Source organism: Onychostruthus taczanowskii, unplaced genomic scaffold (genome assembly GCF_017590055.1).
Source record: "Onychostruthus taczanowskii isolate IOZ18803 unplaced genomic scaffold, ASM1759005v1 scaffold9, whole genome shotgun sequence".
Lineage (NCBI taxonomy): Eukaryota > Metazoa > Chordata > Aves > Passeriformes > Passeridae > Onychostruthus > Onychostruthus taczanowskii.
Genome location: NW_024506993.1, coordinates 9,911,132 through 9,927,989, shown reverse-complemented (window position 1 = coordinate 9,927,989; position 16,858 = coordinate 9,911,132). Strand labels below are relative to the sequence as shown.

The window sequence follows — 16,858 nt, the reverse complement described above, 5'->3', positions numbered from 1 at the left end:
ATCAGCACTTGCCATCACCGGTGGCTTGGCAGAGTTAACAGTGCCACTTACTGCACAACTTGAGTTTTCTGAGGTGGATATTGCATTAACACCAGGAAGGATCAGCATTTTTTAGGTTATGGGATCAAACAAAGGTCTCATTACTTACATGATTTACAGCTGGATCTGATTCTTCCAAATCTCTTCATTAGGACCAGTTTATTAACTGTACAATAGACCTCATGTGGGCTGCATTTTACTTGACAGTGCTGATAAGATTTCAGAGTAATTATTTTATCATATAACAAGAAACACATTTGCAAATAACTGAGCTCACTCTCCAACTTATTCACAAGGTTCTTATATACAGATATTTAACTTCATAATTGATGATCGCTTGCTCTTTTTTCTCTCATGCCCTGGCTCTTCTCCAACCTTTTGTGTTCTGGGGTTTCCCTGCTAGAAAAGTGTGTGTGCAAGGAGAAGGTGCTCGGAAGTGTCAGTGACTTCTGCCAAATGAAATATGCCTATGGTAAGTGGGAAACATGCCCCCAAGCTATGATCATTTCACAATGTTCCTGTATGCATATTGTTAGCTGATAGCTATGAAAAATGACAGGATTGGTAAAGTCCTGAGAGGTAGGATTTCTTTTGCCTTTTTTGTCTAGTGACATGTCCAACTTCTGATCAGAACTTAAAAGTGTTTTTCATGCAAAGCTCTGTAGTGTCTCCTTTCCACCCAGTTCATTTCCCTCTTTACAGCACGATGGTTGCTAGAATAATACTCAGTGGAATGATTGGCCTCTACATCAAGAAAAAATTATAAAAAACCTCACATCTGAAATGCCCTTGCTTTTGCAGTCATTATGAAGGTCCCAATAGCTCATTTACCTAGACTGTATTTAAAACTGTTGTTTATGAACACCTGCTTCATGCCATCACATGAACCAAGAAAGGCAAGCTCTGGGATTCAGAGGTTTGATGTGCTTGTGGCAGGAGACAACAAAGCCTGCTTGAGGGGCTGATCTACATGAGCCTGTCATGCTAAAAAGTTATGGGATCCTACTAAATTAAAAGGAACAGAAATTAATCATGGCAACCAGGTGTTGGACCACAAAACCAAAAATAGTTCTGGTTTGTTGTGCAATCATGGAGTTTTAGTCATGTGACATGCCTAATAGGAAACTTCTTTACTTCCTTCCAGTAGACAGTCCCTTTTCCCAGGACAGAATTTTCAAGAGACAAGTGTTAAAGCAAAGCAATAACGTTTTCTAACTGGAAATATAAAGTGTAAAATCAGTGCTTGAAATCAGGCTGGTAGCTGCAGGTTGGGGTTTTACACCCTTCCTTTGATAGACATACAAGTGCTTTCCTAGAATTTCCAAGTGTTTGACATCAGCCCATTAAAAACTAGTTGCTAAATAACATGGCAAAAGGATTAGGTAACTACTAAAAAGAAAAACCCAGTTTTTATTCTACTTAAAAAGAAAATTTGCAGGTTTTATTTTAAAGATCCATCAGTGAAGTGGACAAGCACTGTACTTTCTGTACAATTGCACTTTGGGGGATTTTTCATGTCTTCTTTCAAGCTGTTAAAATTCTACCTTTTGGCAACATTAACCAAAATTCATTTAGAAATTAATTGTTGGTCTATATTCGGACATGTTTTCTGGCAGTAATAAAAGCAAGAATCCTGTCTGCTCATGACAAAGGGACCCATGCAGAAGTTGTTGTGAAAGTAAAGAAGGTCCTGAAATCAGGCAAAGTGAAAATTGCTCGGAGCAACAGAAGCATTTACCCAGAATCCTGGACCAACAGAGGCTGTACATGTCCCATTCTCAATCCTGGTAAGGACAAAATACTCACTGGGGGTTTTGCTTCCCCTTTTAACAGTGCTTGGGAATATCAGCTGTGATCAGCCTTTCTGGGGCAGCATCCTTTGATTCATCCCCACTAAAGCATGTTTGCTTTCCAGCTCACAGTGCTCAAGGAGGGTGGTAAAGGCCAGGAGGGGGGCAAAGGCATGAGCAGCAGCTGCCACATCCCAGCAGATCTGTGTGCTGAACCTCAGTGGAATTAAATAAATTTCATCAATCAATTTGTAGCTGTAACCCCTGAGCACATCCCTGACACCAGTGAATCTGTGTGCCCAGGAGCCAGCAGTGACAGTATGCACAGAGATTTTATACACATAAGATGGCACATGCATAAACTGGATGAAATTGGCAAAGGTGCTGTATGCCAGATCCGTATGAAATAAAGAAATTCTGGTTTGGTTCTTTCTTATTCTATTTGCTAACTAAGGGTTTTCCCTTTTTCTTTTTTTTTTTTTTTTCAACTAGGTACTGACTATCTCATAGCAGGCCAGGAGGACTCTAGGACTGGCAAACTCCTCGTGAACATGAACAGCCTGGTGAAACCCTGGAAGGCATATTTGGGAAAACAAGTATCAGATATTCTTCGAACTGGATGCAAATAATTTCTGCTTCAGAAATTACAGTGCTGGACTTTGCCTTTTAGTAACACTGCAGTGAAAGGTGTAGTTAGTTCAAACATTCCCATTCAACATGCTCCTAGCTGAAACGAGGAAAGCAGACTTGCCATCCCTCCTTTCATGTGCTTAGACAGGAAACTCGGGACATGACTACTTTTTTTAAAAAAAATGCACAGCCGTATCATACAAAATTACCTAGTGCATCATATATAGATCACAAGTCAGTTCTTCACTTGAGCCTGATTCTAGCCAGAATCATTTTACAAGGCAAAACTAAAGATACGGACTAGTGTTTCCATACTTCAGGTCAGAGTCTGATATTAATATGCATAAACTGCTTTCATAATACATTCACTACTGGACTGTAATTTTCTTAATAAGTGACCACTAAAAGGCAGCAATTTCTTTCAGCTTTACAAGTGGCATAATACTAAATAAGCATACAAGAGAGCTCAAACTGATTTACCATCAGCCTGTAATTATGCCAATATAATAGGCTGCTTTCTAGAAGACAATATTATCCCGCTGCCTACCAGAAACAAACATGTGGCTTATCTTGGGACACTGTCCTTTAGAGATGTGCACTGCTATCATCAATGCTTAGTGCTGAGCTCTGCTGCAGAAACCACCTTGGCTCAAACTCCATTCCAAATCCAGCTCTGTGCTGTAGTACTTAGTCTGCAACACCACAAAGGTTTCACAGCAATAACTACAAATAAGCCTTAATTATAGGAAAAAGCCAAAGTGTGAGGAACTAGCAGCTGCTCTAATTTGAAATGGTGACACTACAAAAGCCACAAAGCAGAAACAGGAGGTAAATGGATTGGCTGGAGCATGTATCAAATGAGGTAAGCTGTAGTTCTGGGAGAGCAACCTGGCTGTTCCAACTGTGCTCAAGACCACTGGCCCTCAATTGCACTTAGTGCTTTCATTGTGCTTTATTTCTCCTGGTCACACTTCAGGGTAAGATGCTGAAGCTCTGCTTCCTTCCCGTAGTGCCTGAGGATTATTTCTCCCTCTGCAAAAGTACAGGAGTGGTAACATCTGCACTCCAGGTAAAATTAGTTCTGCTCTGCAAAAGCGTTATTTCTAAATCAATTTTACCCTACAGCAATCAAGAGGTAGCTACTTAAATTCTTCCCTAACACAGAATTTTGAGGAAATTGAAGTTTGAGATGTGTGTCCCCTGTTTAAGGACTCACAACCAAATGAAGTTGGTTGGAGCACTCTCTCTTCAACTAAGAAAAAACTACAATTAATCAATCTATATTCTTTCAGGGAGTTACAGAGAAAGAGAAGCACACATGCTACTTTTGCATGTTTCAATTCCATGTCTAATTTTTAATGCGCCTAGGGAAGAAGAGATGTTTTCATTTAGCACTGTCTGACTGGTAAGTGGGACACTCAGAAACCCTAATACTAATGCAGAACAATGCAAGTCCAGCCTACAACTTAGGCCATAATTTTGTTCTCTTTACCAATGAGAATGTAAAAATTCAGCCTCTTCCATTCTATTTACTGCTATTTTACTTTGACTTTCACATTGACTGAAAAGCAGAAATATCCTCAGCTCATTTGGAAATGGATGACAGGCAGATCTTTAGGGGGAAAAAAGCTCCAATTTGTTTCCTAACAGGACATAAACAGTGTTTCTAGTGTTTCTTCCTCTCTCCTTTTCAGGAAATTTCCCTTCCTCCACTGCTTTCCCCCATTTAATTTCATAATTTATTTGTTGTTACCTAAACTGGTATCCAACAATGTGGCATCTCCAACAAGCTATTTAATTAATGCAATAAAACACTTTTTAACCAAGGCATTTGGCAGAATTTGAAATGTCAGCCTTATGAAATTAGGAGCCCAGCAACTGCTTTCTTTACTGTCTCCAGAAATTGTCTCACAACAAAAAGATTAACTAGTTCTCTTTCAAATATCAATAAAGACCTGTACATGAATTTACAGTCTAATCTCAGAGGGCCTCTCACAAGAAATGAAATTCAAGTGTAGGTTTAGAGTTAAACTAAGGAATGTGCTTTTCAACAGAGGCCATTTTACCTGTAGGGGATCTTATTTAATGACAATGAGGATATTCCATGTTGGTTTATAGTCAGCACCATATTAAAGCAAACACCTCTGTTCCACTTTTTGTGCCAGACTGGTGGTTTTGTGGGGAGGGTGAACATCTGCATAGGCCTCTTCTGTGAATAAAAGTTATTTTTTGACACCTTCATTTACTAGCATTAATAGCTACTGCTAGTAGAAATACAGCTTGGAACCACAGATTTAGAAATCAAACACCCATTTTCCATACAGCATCCTATGAAGGGAATGAGTGCACTGTGAGGGGATGGTTTAACTTTCTAGGAGCTGAAGGAACTTGGAACATTCAGAACAAATAACTGGACCTGTCACTCAGGGTACAACACATCCTATGTTCACCTACCCTTCACATCGTTGCTGTGTCATCTGGGTTAATCTGCACTGTGGAGTCACCACAAATCATCCTGTGCTCCTTGTTTTGGCCCTCCTGAGCTGTCTGCTCACAGATCATCAGTACTGATTTACAATAAGCCATTTCAAAAATGAACATTGGTGCTATAATCAATGCTGCACTCCTCTACTCTTCCTCTGTTGGGTGTGTCTTCTCTAAGCTCCACCATCATCAAAACAACATCAGCTCCAAAGGGGTTAAAAGCACTTGAAAAACAACTGCAGGCAGGCTCCTGTTCAACAAAATGAAATCATGTCCAGTGAAGAGAGCTGACTAGGAATAAATGACAAACTGCTGGTAGCTTCTCTACACTGTCCCACACTAACACTGATAGAATTTTAATGAGGTAAAACAAGAGTCTAGAAGCACACTAATTCCTTTTTTTTGCCTCCCTAGGAATAAGTAGGTTCATTGAGGTGTGATCAGATCAGTGCCTCAGATAAACAGGAGACACTGCTGTCAGGTTAACAAGCATACTCAGTCAGAACTGCACAGGATATAGATCTTGTTTCCAAAACAGCCCTGCCAGATCCCCAGATCTAGTGATCCCTACAATGGCCTGCAAGATAAACGTCTCCTTCCAGCCACCATTTTGTTCATCATTCCTTTTGCAGGCAGAAAGAAAAAAAAAAATTTTTGCACCTGAAGCAAGGCCATACCTCTAAGAAAGTTAATATACACAAGTTGAAGTCAGGTCTCTGCAATATCCTCAGGTTGTACTGCAGAGAACAGCAGAAAAAACTACTGAGTAACTTTTAATTCTAAAAATGCAATTTTGTCTAATTTTAACTATTTTCATTATATTTTACATTTTAGAATATATGTTTCGTTAATGGATCATCTAAAGTTTTAGAGGCAATCTTTATCCATATCAAAGTGTGTAATACATGCACCACTGATTCAAGTTTAAGTGGATTGCAGGAACAATCCCATCCTAACAATCAAGTTACCACAAGTTACATATGAATTTGTGGCCTGCACCATGCAGGAACTGCAGCCAGCTGATAACAGTCCACCCAGTCCAGTGCACCAGAACAAGGGTATGCAAAAACTGAAGAATGGTTAAAACTGAAAAGCTGAAGTATTACACAGCAATATGGTACAAGGGAGTATTTTGGGAGCAATGGTGAATACAATTAAAACCATGTCTTTTTATTCTTAAAACTAAAAAGAGCAAATTCAATTGGAATTCTATCTATATGTAACTGTTTGAGCTAAGTAACTTGGATTGGAAAGATATTCTAATACATCCAGAAGTGCTTCATGTATTGTTAACAGTTTCTTTAGTTATACTTTTTATAAACATTTAATCACACTCAGCACATAAGCTTTTGTAGGCCAAAGATCAACTAAGGGCACAGAATTAAAGAGCAATTCTTTCATAATGAAAGATTTCTTTATGCCCCAAGAACTACTTGTGACTTGACATAGCAGTGCCTATGACTTGACAAAAGCACCTGATAACATAAAACCAGTATGAAATTACTCTATAAACACAATTGCACAAACACATTTGAATCTACTACTCTCTCTCTCCAAGAACCAGCAGCTCAGTGATGACAGACAGAAAACCAAGATATTATTTATAAAATAAGAAACACATCACAACAAGAAATATGCAAAGCTTAAGTTTTGTATTCATACAATAAAGATGCAACTTACCATCTGCTTATTTCACAAGCTTGTCACATATTGCCAAGGATCATTTTATCATCTTTATTATATATTAAAATAACCACTGATTTGGGCATGTAAATATATGAGGAAAACCAGACAAATGAAGCAGTGCTAGGAAACAGAAACAAGGAGTTACATTATCTGTGTATTCACAACTGCATGAGTTTACATAGAAAAAAAAATTCCACAAAGAACTATTTAGGATTAAAGCTACGACTTCCTTTCTCAAAACACTTCAAACACATCACACAGTGCTTTTCACAGTTTCTGGTGTAAGATCCTTACACACATTTCATATTTGTACTGGATGCAGCACAACAGGTTACCAAGCCACAAGAGTCAGAAAGAAGCAAATCCATCCTGAACACACCTTCCAAAGCATCAGATTATGCCCCAAGTTCCCTCTGTCAGCATTAGGTGCACATCCCTACCCACTGTACGCCAAGATTCTTGCATTTTATGTTTTGTACACAGATGACACAAATAGTTATAAAGGATAGATCCAAACACAGAGCACAAAGGCAATATGGGAAAGAAAAGCACAGCAAAAAAGAAAGAAGAGGCAGCTTGTTAGAACAGGGCACCTCTTGACAAACAGCTCTTGCTTCCTCACAGAGTGCACTAGATTTCCATTTGAACAATCAGAAGCCTGGGTGCATGTGATTTTTTTCTAATTTGGTGCCCAGTACTCATCTATTGCCATTTGCATGGCCCAACTGCCTCAGTGCCAAAGATTATCGCTGCTGCTTTTGTGCCAGTTTACTCAGGTTAACTTGGCACTTGGCTTCTCGTGCCTGAAAGAGCCACACTGAGAAGTTGTGCGTCCCTTTGTTTCTTTGGAAAGCAGCGATGCCTAGAGTCCCTGCTATCACTGCCCTCAGAACAAAGTTGTTGTCAGCCACTTAACTGCCTACAAATTTTCTTCTGAGGATCCAACAGCTGCACTGAAATACAAACACCTCAAACACACTGTAAAGTGCAATACAGAATTAATGCTGCTGGGCACTCCAGAGTGCTGCCCACAGAGAAAGGCAAGTGTTTAAACATTGCTGGACTTTGTGAACTGCATTACTGACACTACAACCTTTTTATGCTTTGGGTGAGGTAGCCAACAGAAGGAGAAAAAAACCAAACAACCACAGCCACAATCTCTTTTGAAATAGAAATCGCACAGCCTATCTTTTGCTCAGAAAGAGAAACAATGCAGTATAGCTTATATTGAATAATAATGAACTATTAAATTATTTGTACCTCTTATGTAATTTTCAAATATTTTAATAGCTGTTCATGTTTATTTGCTGGTTCATGATCCAGTCTACTACAGCTACTGAAAAAGCTTAGGTTTTTTATGCCTTTCTGCCTGGGCTGCGGAGAAAAGAATAAGACAAGAATAAAAATCTGACAAGATGGAGCAACTGATCTTCACAAGCCACAAATTCATTTGAGGTCAGCTTACAGCACAGAACAGTTCTCAAATCCAATCAGTGTTAACAAAAAAACAACAAAACAAAACACCACACCACAAAGACACAGCAGCTTCCAGTGAGGGTAAAAAGTATTTGCTTTTTAATATGCACTTAAGTCACAGTATCTGTCATGAGATCATTACACCAGGTAACAATTTATTTTATCTCAAAGTATTTTACAAGTGCCCATCTATACACTGAAGGAGAAGGTAATAACCAAAGGGACCCAAAAGTATTTTCAGAGCAAAACTAAAGCCAGTGACCAACATTCTTTGCATTCACCTTAATCATCAGTTGCACAACACACCATTTTTAAAAATGCAAAAGGCATCACAGTAAGTAAGTGAAATCAAAGAAGATGTGCATTTCATCATTTTCCTGGCAGTCCTGATCTGATGCCAGCAGTAAAATGCAACCATAATCTAGTAAGACCATTTGAAATTATTTTAGAAATTCTATCTAGACCATTTTCAATGTCTTGCATCACTTTGGAAAAAAAATCTTAAAGGAAAAACAATCATTTAATGTAATTTCTATTGACAGAACAGAATACATTAAATAAAAAGCAGCTACTGATCAGAACATACTGAAATGAAGACAGACCTGGTGTGCCAGTGGAATTTTAGTTGAAAGCTATGTACTTCAAGACATTATTCAAGTCAAAACTCAAGGAAAACTTGAGGGTAAAGAACAGCTGTTAAAGTTTTAACTGTGTCCAAAACCAGGTTACACAGTACATTACACACACTCACTCCTCTTTCTGCGGTATTTATTTGCAAGGCTGAAGCTCTGAGATTTCTCCTTCAGGAATAAATTATTCATTATGATACAGTGCACAGAATATGGTGAAACATTCCCTCACTACTCAGAAGACAGACACACTGCAGAAGTCCATGTCTCTGAAAATGAGGAATGGAGACAACAGCCTCCTTGCATCTTCATTAGCTGGATCCCTCCTCCTCTTTGGCAGCAGAGGCCTCCATAGAGGCAGCTTCCAAATCTTTGCTGGACTTCTCATCATTTTCATCCTCTTGAGGGTAAAGATCTGGGTATTTTTGCATGCATTCCTGCATGGCACGGAACTGGTCCACACAGTCTGATCCCTTTATTTCTTCTGTGCTATAGTGGAAACAAGAAAAGGCTGACTTGAACTGCTCCCCACAGGGACCACTAGCCATTCCACCCAGACATGGGCAATTCCAATTGATATCTCCATTGGGCAATATCAATCCTGAACAAACAAGAGAGAAGAAAAGTTAATGCACCTTCCAAACATTGATTTCACTCAGTGACAGCTGCTGGGCTACAGGTGTGAACTCAAGCACTTATAATGCCACCTTAGTTCTGCAGCTTCAAGGCTGGTAAACAACTTTCACTTCCCAGCCAGTCTGTTTCACGCTCTGATCTGTATAATCCTTTAATGGGCACAAGTGAGATTAGCTCTCTATCCATCTCTGAATTAAGTCCTTCTCCCTGGACTACAGACCACCGAGAATATTCTAAGGGAACTGCAAAACAGATGGAAGACAAGTCAATCGATTTGCCAGACTGTCAGGGGAACAAGCAAGCATTAAAATCATTCCATACAAATAGTAAGGCTTTAAATCCAGTATTAAGACTAGAACTCAAATCAAACCAAATGGATGCATTTTTCTTCTTGTTTGAAATAAGCTCTGAAATAATAACTTTCCCTCTTCAAATTTCAATTGGAAGACCAGAATTGTAAAAACAAAAATCAGTGTATTTGTAAAGATTAACAGAACACAGAACACAAGGAACAGCAAGCCTCAGAGCAAGCCTGCCTGTCTGATTGCCAGAAACCAAATTGTACTTTAGAACACAACTGAAAGAAGTGTCACTTCAGACTCTAAACTGGAACAGCTGTAAACCTCTGCTCTGGAACAGTCAAAGTCCTGACAGAAGAACTTCACTGATGGACTGGCAAGGAGAAGATTTAAGGGCCTATGTTCTTCTAGATGGGAACTGATTTATATGAAGGTCAAACAGCAAGTTGAAGAACTCCTTTCCTCTGATTTTAGAAATTGAATATAACAGACTTGGTCCTGTGGGCTTCTAGAGTCTCTAATGCAATAAATACATCTCCATGTCCTTTCTCCACCTGGTATGAACATACACAAGTATGTTCATCTATGATGAACAAGAGAACTACTATGCTATGATCCAAGCTGGTTTCTTCTACACTTAAACATGTGCTCTCCTCCTCCTCCTCCTCTTTGGCAGACTTTTCTAACTTCATCTCCAGGCTGAGTTTCTGCGGAAGCTCCCATCATGTTCACAAACCTTAAATTTAAGCACCTTGCCTTTAGAAAGGTGGTATGAAAATACCACTAGCAGACAAAAAAGTTGAATTAATTCTGATTCAAACATGAAATTATATTTAAGACCTGCTACAACGTGACATTACTTAAAATACTGTCACAGAATTCAAGAAACTTATTTCTTGTCTTTGTCCTGTGGATTAAGAAAGTTCCAGACATGTATTTCACTCCCAGGTACAATTCCTTGGACACCAGGCTGCAATGTCATGAATCTTGACTCGTACAGCAAAAGCAGCCCAATTGCTATATTAAAAGGAATATTTTACTGTGATTTGCAGTTCATCAGTAATATTCACTGTACTGATAATATACACCTAATCCAATGCATCACAGCATCTTCAGCTGCCTGGAGGAGAAACAGGACTTCTGAGACAAGATAATCAGTGGCTGGTGTCAGATTCCTCATTGCCAAGGATGACATAAAGCAGAAAGATGTTATTCATATGGTGTAGAAGAAATACAATTTGCTTTGTAAACTAGATTTTGCAGTCCTATATTCCTCCTCACTAACACCAACTAGTCATTTAAGGTCATTTTTCTAGCACTTTAAGAAGAAAAAAAACACCATTTGAAATGTTCCTGAAGACACTAGAGCAACAGAATTACTTGTAAAATAATTATCTTAAAATAGATTGCTCCTTTTAGAACCAGACCTGCCTTGTAAACATGCAAATCTTACTGGGATTTATCCCATAAACACCACATTCTATGGTACCACAAGATCACTGACCTACACCTGTTTTACCACTGAAATAGCAATAGTTTCAGAAGTTCTGTGTACAGAAACCATGCTTTAGAAAAACAAACAAAAATACAGATGAATAAAGCAAGCATTTCCTCATTCATAATCACAGCAGAATTCACACATCAATGAGTAAGTCCATCAGCAAGCTCAGAACACAATAAAATTGGAAACAGATTGCATCCATTGCTCTTCCTGAGTTGCAAGCCTGCAATAGAAAGGATTACCATTTTTAATTAAAATTTAATTCAAACTTCTTTCAAATGCAGCCTGAACCTCACTGATTCAGTGAGTCACAATCTACTTGAACCTGCACTTGTGGAAGAAAAAAATAACCCTGTTTACATCACTGCAGATCAAGACTTATGTGATCAATTGATTGGTGACACCACACAACCTAACGTGTCATGGTTCATGGAAGCTGCTCATGTCATGGCCAAAGGCAGGCCCACCTGCATCTGTGTCAACCCTTGTCTTTGGACAGGCTGGTATGAAGCCCCACTGCTGTTCTGAGAAGAGTTTCTTCCCTGCAACACGACAAACACTCCAATAACAAGTTTGTCTGCCAAGGATGCACAGTGTAAGATGACAGGAAGCAGGATTGAAAGGGACATCATTAGTCATAGAAACAGTCCTGTATATCTGATCATTCACCAAGATGTCTCTTAAAAGAACGTGGAGTTTTGCTTCATCAGTCCCCTCTAGAAACCACTTTAAAACTGTTTATAAAATAAGATGACAGGAACAAGTCTGGAAAAACAGAAGGGAAAGACCAGCAACAATCTGTGTTTGAGGTCCAATTCCATAAGCACTTTTATCCAACTTTCCCATCACAGCTGTAACACTAATAAAAACCACTTTGCATGCATAAAACTCATCATTGCCTTCTTCATATAAGCTTAATAAAATAAAAAAATTATTCGAACTGAAGGCAGCCAAGATGTCAGTGAAAACCAGGAATCTTTCATGTTTAAATTCCACCATCTGCAACACATAGGACCAGAAAGATGCTTTACAGTAACAATACTATTTCAAAACCGCTGCAAATGAATTCTTAATTTGTTTCCATCAGCCACAGCTGTCAAAAGGCACAGACAGTGAACTGTGATCTTCACTGCAGTATGAAATCCTAACCTGAACTTACTCCAGTTTGTCTGCCCTTCCATTTCCCATGGCTTTTTTTTCTTTCAGTGTTTTTAGCTTAAAGTGAGCCATTAACATTTTGCCTACCAAAATCGCCCAGCTGATACAACAACAACAACAAAATATTGACAGAAATAAGAGCAGTATACAGCTGGTTTTTATCCTAAGGGAAAGAGAACACAAGTTTTCGTGACCAATCTACTGGTTCAAGTAAACTGCTCAAAGACTAATGTCTGATAATGTCTGGGACAAAATAACAACTATCAAAAACTACCAAATACCAAACTAAACGTTTATATCAAGTACGAAAAAGGCCCCTACAAAAAAAAACAAAACCTCAAAAACAAGTCTCAGGTGTATTGGAAAACAATGCAGATAATGGCAGGTCTATATAATTCATCTATTCTTTCCCAGATCTGACTGGTCTCTTTGGCAGAGCAGAAAAGATGAAGAGTCCTTACAGTTGATTATACAACACTGGAAAGTCTTCTATTCCAAGTAGAAGCTAAATTAGAAAACCCTGCATATGTTATATTACGTACAGCAAAACCCTTCCCAATTTTCTTTTGAATAAAAGCCATGCAAGCCACAGCTTCAGCATTTCAACATATTCCAAACCATTTTATCCATGTCTGTCCTGCCCATAAGCTTCACTCCCTACCACCACAGTCTGTCATATTCAGTGATATTTCTCTCTTCTGATCTAATGCACTGTAGCCCTGGGTCATTCAAGTACTTTTTCAGACTTTAAAACGTGGCAGTAATTTACCACATGCTAAGAAAATCACACAACAAGAAATCCCCACCTAAACCTACTGACAGTAGTTTGTAATTTCTCATTTTGAATCCCACAGACACACACTGTAAGGTGACATAAGAAGCTTCTGGCTTTCCCCCTTTCTTCTCTGATCTACTGTTGAGGAAGAAAGTGACCTAATATTCTGTAAATGCAGGACTGCTAGGAAACAAATCCCATCAGCTCTCCTTCTCACCACAGCCTTTCCATGTCCAGCAAAACACACATAACAGCAATCAACTGATACGGCGTTTAAACAAAAATAAAGTGGGTTTTTTTTAATTTTCACTAGTTTATTACCCAAATGTATGTCACAGCAGGTCATCAACAGACTTAGCAGTGCAAGTGAGAAAAGCTTTTGAATATATAACTGACTACATACAGCCAAAAGCTTCTTCTGACTACATGAAGCCAAAATAGGCAGATAAATGCAGTAACATTTCAACACAAATCTATGTATGAAAAAAGTTAATTTTAATTACATAGGAAGGTGTGTTTCAAATTACAGTACACACCATATCAGCTAACAAAGAGACCCTGTGAGCTCCAGCTGCTAAACTGCTTAAATGCTGCCCTCTAAAGGTCTCTGAGACATTTTAGAAAGCATAACTTTCACTTTCTAGCTAAGTTTCAAAGAGTCTGAAGAATTTACTTCAGCTTCAGTTGAGCTGAAACCGATGAAATCCCTTCACACAAAGTGAAGAGACCAAAAGCTCTGTAAACACAGAGGCAATTAGAAAAAAATTATCCTAAACTCACATTTTCATGATAAATATTAACTCAGGGCAAAATTTATTAAATCATCTTTATTGGAAGTATACTTCATTTACCCATTATTTAAAATCTGCAACCAGAACATTGTAAGTCTTCATCTCAGAAGTATTCTGCTCTGCTAAATCTCTATTTGCAGGTTGGATATACTTTCTACAAGAATTGTAATCTTCATGAAAACTTTTATCTTTTCAAGGCATGATTACAGTTGAAAACTCAATAATTTTAACTTACCCATCATGAGCCACCAAAAGATATTGATTATATTGCTACCAGTATAGTACAGATTAGCCAGATATTATTTTATATTAAATCAGATATTGAGAGATTGCCTTATGAGGCAATTTCAGCTGCTCACAGGCAGGTGAGCAACTCACATCAATGACAGTGATATGTAACTCACTCCAGTTTCTCTGAAAATTGCATGCTGTAACTTAAAACAGAGGAAAAATTATCATAATTTTCACCTGATTAAGCTCTAATTTTATTAATAAAAGGAAAAGGTATCCCTGCATATCTGTGGCCATTAACCAAACTAAAAGCCATCAACTGAATATTTGAATAGGCCACTAAGAAAAATCATTCCAAGTGTAGAAAAATAAATACTGGAAGAAAGTGTGTCATTAGTGATGTCCTAAGCTGGCAGTTAAAACTGCCAAGAGTTTGGGTATTTACTGCATAAGCAGCTACCCTCAGTCTTTAAATATCATTAAGTTCTTGTAATTCATGCAGGGTTTGTTTTCTGTTGGATTTATGTATGATGTAACACTTCCTACTCTCAGAGTTCTTCTGCTCACTACTGACCTTGCTCTTCATAAGGGTCATCTGGATCATCTGCAACCAGCTCAGCACTGCTCGGTGTCTCATGGTCCTCCTTGGTTGCAAATATTATTCTGTCTTTTCCTACCATGGAGCAGACAGGAAGCAAAAGTTCAGAGAAATGTGAGACAGAAAAGAGTGATTTACAAAACTGCAAAACACTACAAGGTAATGAGATATTCAATGTGATTCACTAATATTGAGAATGAACTGTTGTACTTAACAATCACCTTCAATGAGAACAGTTACTAACTAGTTCAGAGGAACACACACACACTGAAATTCTGTTATTCTAAAGCTCCAATTTTCACAGCAAAGTTCTGTAATAAACAATACAGTTTACTAAACTGCTAAGTTAAAAAGCTGTTTCAAAACAAACTTAAATTACTCCAACACCAGGACTAACACAGGTGACCAGTTTAGAATTAAAAAAAAAAAAAAAAAGTGAAAGAGAAACTATAATAAATAGCAGCTAAAGTGTTCAACAGGAACTTATCAATAACAGTGCTTTTGCTAAAGACTAGTGTAATATTTTACACTAATCACCTGAATTAAAAACAGAAGACAGCCATCACCATATTGAACTAACTACACTGAAAGGTGCTGTGAACATTACAAAGGATGGAAATCCAATGGAGCAAATTTCCTGCTCTTAATTTAACTAAAACATTCCATAGCGAGGTCGGGGGAGGCTTGGCTGGAAACTTCAGTAGTTTCAGTTTTCTAACAACCCTGCAAAGCTCTAACACACACTCTGAATGTAGAAAAAATGGTAAATTCCCCAAGAATTTTCCAAATTCATAAAGGCCACTACAGTAACTTGGCATATTAGAAATTAGAATCTCCTGGCCCCTCAGTGTGACCTCAGCCGGCAGATGTTCAGTAACTTAACCTTGCTCAGTAACCATGCATTTAAACACGTCTGAAAAACAGATAAATCTAAGACTTAAAAAACGGAAAGAGTTTTGTGACAACTCTGCACTGCACTCCAGCAAACTGTACAATGTGGAATGTTCAGTCATTTCTTATATGAAAGGAGTGAAACACATGAACTCTAACCCCGTCACTGCAATTTTGTAGGGCTGCATAAGGCAACTTATATTGCAAAATTAAACAAAGCACAGCACAAATCATAAAAGAGGTCCCTACATTATGACCACCTCAATACCGTTTACAGTCTGTGTCCTAGTTTATAACTTATAAGTGGCATTTAGAACTACTGGCGGTTTTTTCCCAGTCTGAAACTTTACATTCAGCCACTTCGCATTTCTTAAGAGGGAAAGCATATTTATTTATATATAAGTAGACATATAGTAGATATGCATCTAGATATTTACCTACTCATCTCCCACTTTAAGAGGTGGTCAAGGCTCATTAATACCACCACCTATACAACGTGATACAGATCCAGAAAAGCTCGCACTCTACCCACCCTGTCCATCGACCTTAAAAAGGCAAAACCCCACACCTCTAGGCTGGGATAAATGTAACGCCTGCGGGCAGAAGGCGCTGCGCGGCCGGGAGCTGCCCTGCCCGCACGCCTCAGCTGCCCCGCGGCCACACGGTCCCTGCGGGCACCTCCGGCCGCTCCCGGCCCGCCGCGGGGCCTCACCGGCCGCACCGCCCGGGACCGCGCTGCCGCCTCACGGCCCCGCCGCCCTTCCCGCCCTCCGTGAGGAGAAAGGTCAGCGGAGTGAAGCGAGGCAGCGCTGCCGCCACCGCCACACACGGACCGCGGGCGACCGCCGCGCTGCTCTCTACTCCGGCTGCGCCTTCCCCTCATGGGCTGCGGGGAGCGGGCGGTCACGCCGCGGCGCACCCACCCCCGGCCGCCCCACGGCGAGTCTGCCCGGCGGGGTGACATTGGGAGGACACTGGGACGCACCTTCCTGCCTGCAGTAGGACATGGCGGAGCCGGCCGGTGCCTTCCTCCGCAGCGCGCCGCACACGGGCCCCGCCGCTCCGCTCCTGCCGTCCCGCCAGCACCGCTCGGGCAGCGCCGCGCCGCTGCTCCACGCCGCGACCTCCCGCCTCCGGAAGCGCCTTCCCGGCCCGGAGGCGGCCGCTGACGCACCTCCTGCCGGCCGCGGGGCTCCGCCAGGCCCGGCCCCGCCGCACTACAGCTCCCGCCTGCCCCGCTCCTG

At 39.9% G+C, this 16,858-nt stretch overlaps 2 protein-coding genes across 2 annotated transcripts in view; one reads left to right on the top strand and one right to left on the bottom strand.

Moving 5' to 3' along the window:
* The window catches only part of LOC121347397 (netrin-4-like), a 45,688-nt gene extending 40,988 nt beyond the window's left edge, over positions 1-4,700 (top strand). The window contains exons 8-10 of the mRNA XM_041426043.1: positions 443-511; positions 1,656-1,826; positions 2,322-4,700. Of these exons, the coding sequence (XP_041281977.1) occupies positions 443-511; positions 1,656-1,826; positions 2,322-2,458 (377 nt within the window). The 3' untranslated portion in view covers positions 2,459-4,700. The remainder of the gene's footprint in view (positions 1-442; positions 512-1,655; positions 1,827-2,321) is intronic.
* Positions 4,701-8,181: 3,481 nt separating this feature from the next.
* Positions 8,182-16,837, bottom strand: CHCHD4 (coiled-coil-helix-coiled-coil-helix domain containing 4). Its single transcript, XM_041426087.1, has 3 exons — positions 16,600-16,837; positions 14,700-14,798; positions 8,182-9,335 (listed from the first exon to the last, which is right to left on the bottom strand). Exons 1-3 carry the CDS (start codon positions 16,619-16,621, stop codon positions 9,046-9,048), a joined length of 411 nt encoding a protein of 136 aa, XP_041282021.1. The 5' UTR covers positions 16,622-16,837; the 3' UTR covers positions 8,182-9,045.
* Positions 16,838-16,858: the final 21 nt, after the last annotated feature.

What these genes read in the sequence shown, in the direction of transcription:
- CHCHD4 (XM_041426087.1), bottom strand. Translation starts at nt 16,621, where the DNA reads ATGTCCTACTGCAGGCAGGAAG. An exon ending in GTCCTACTGCAGGCAGGAAG is followed by an intron (nt 14,799 to 16,599) that starts GTGCGTCCCAGT and finishes GCTCCATGGTAG; the next exon opens with GAAAAGACAGAATAATATTT. An exon ending in TGACCCTTATGAAGAGCAAG is followed by an intron (nt 9,336 to 14,699) that starts GTCAGTAGTGAG and finishes TTGTTTGTTCAG; the next exon opens with GATTGATATTGCCCAATGGA.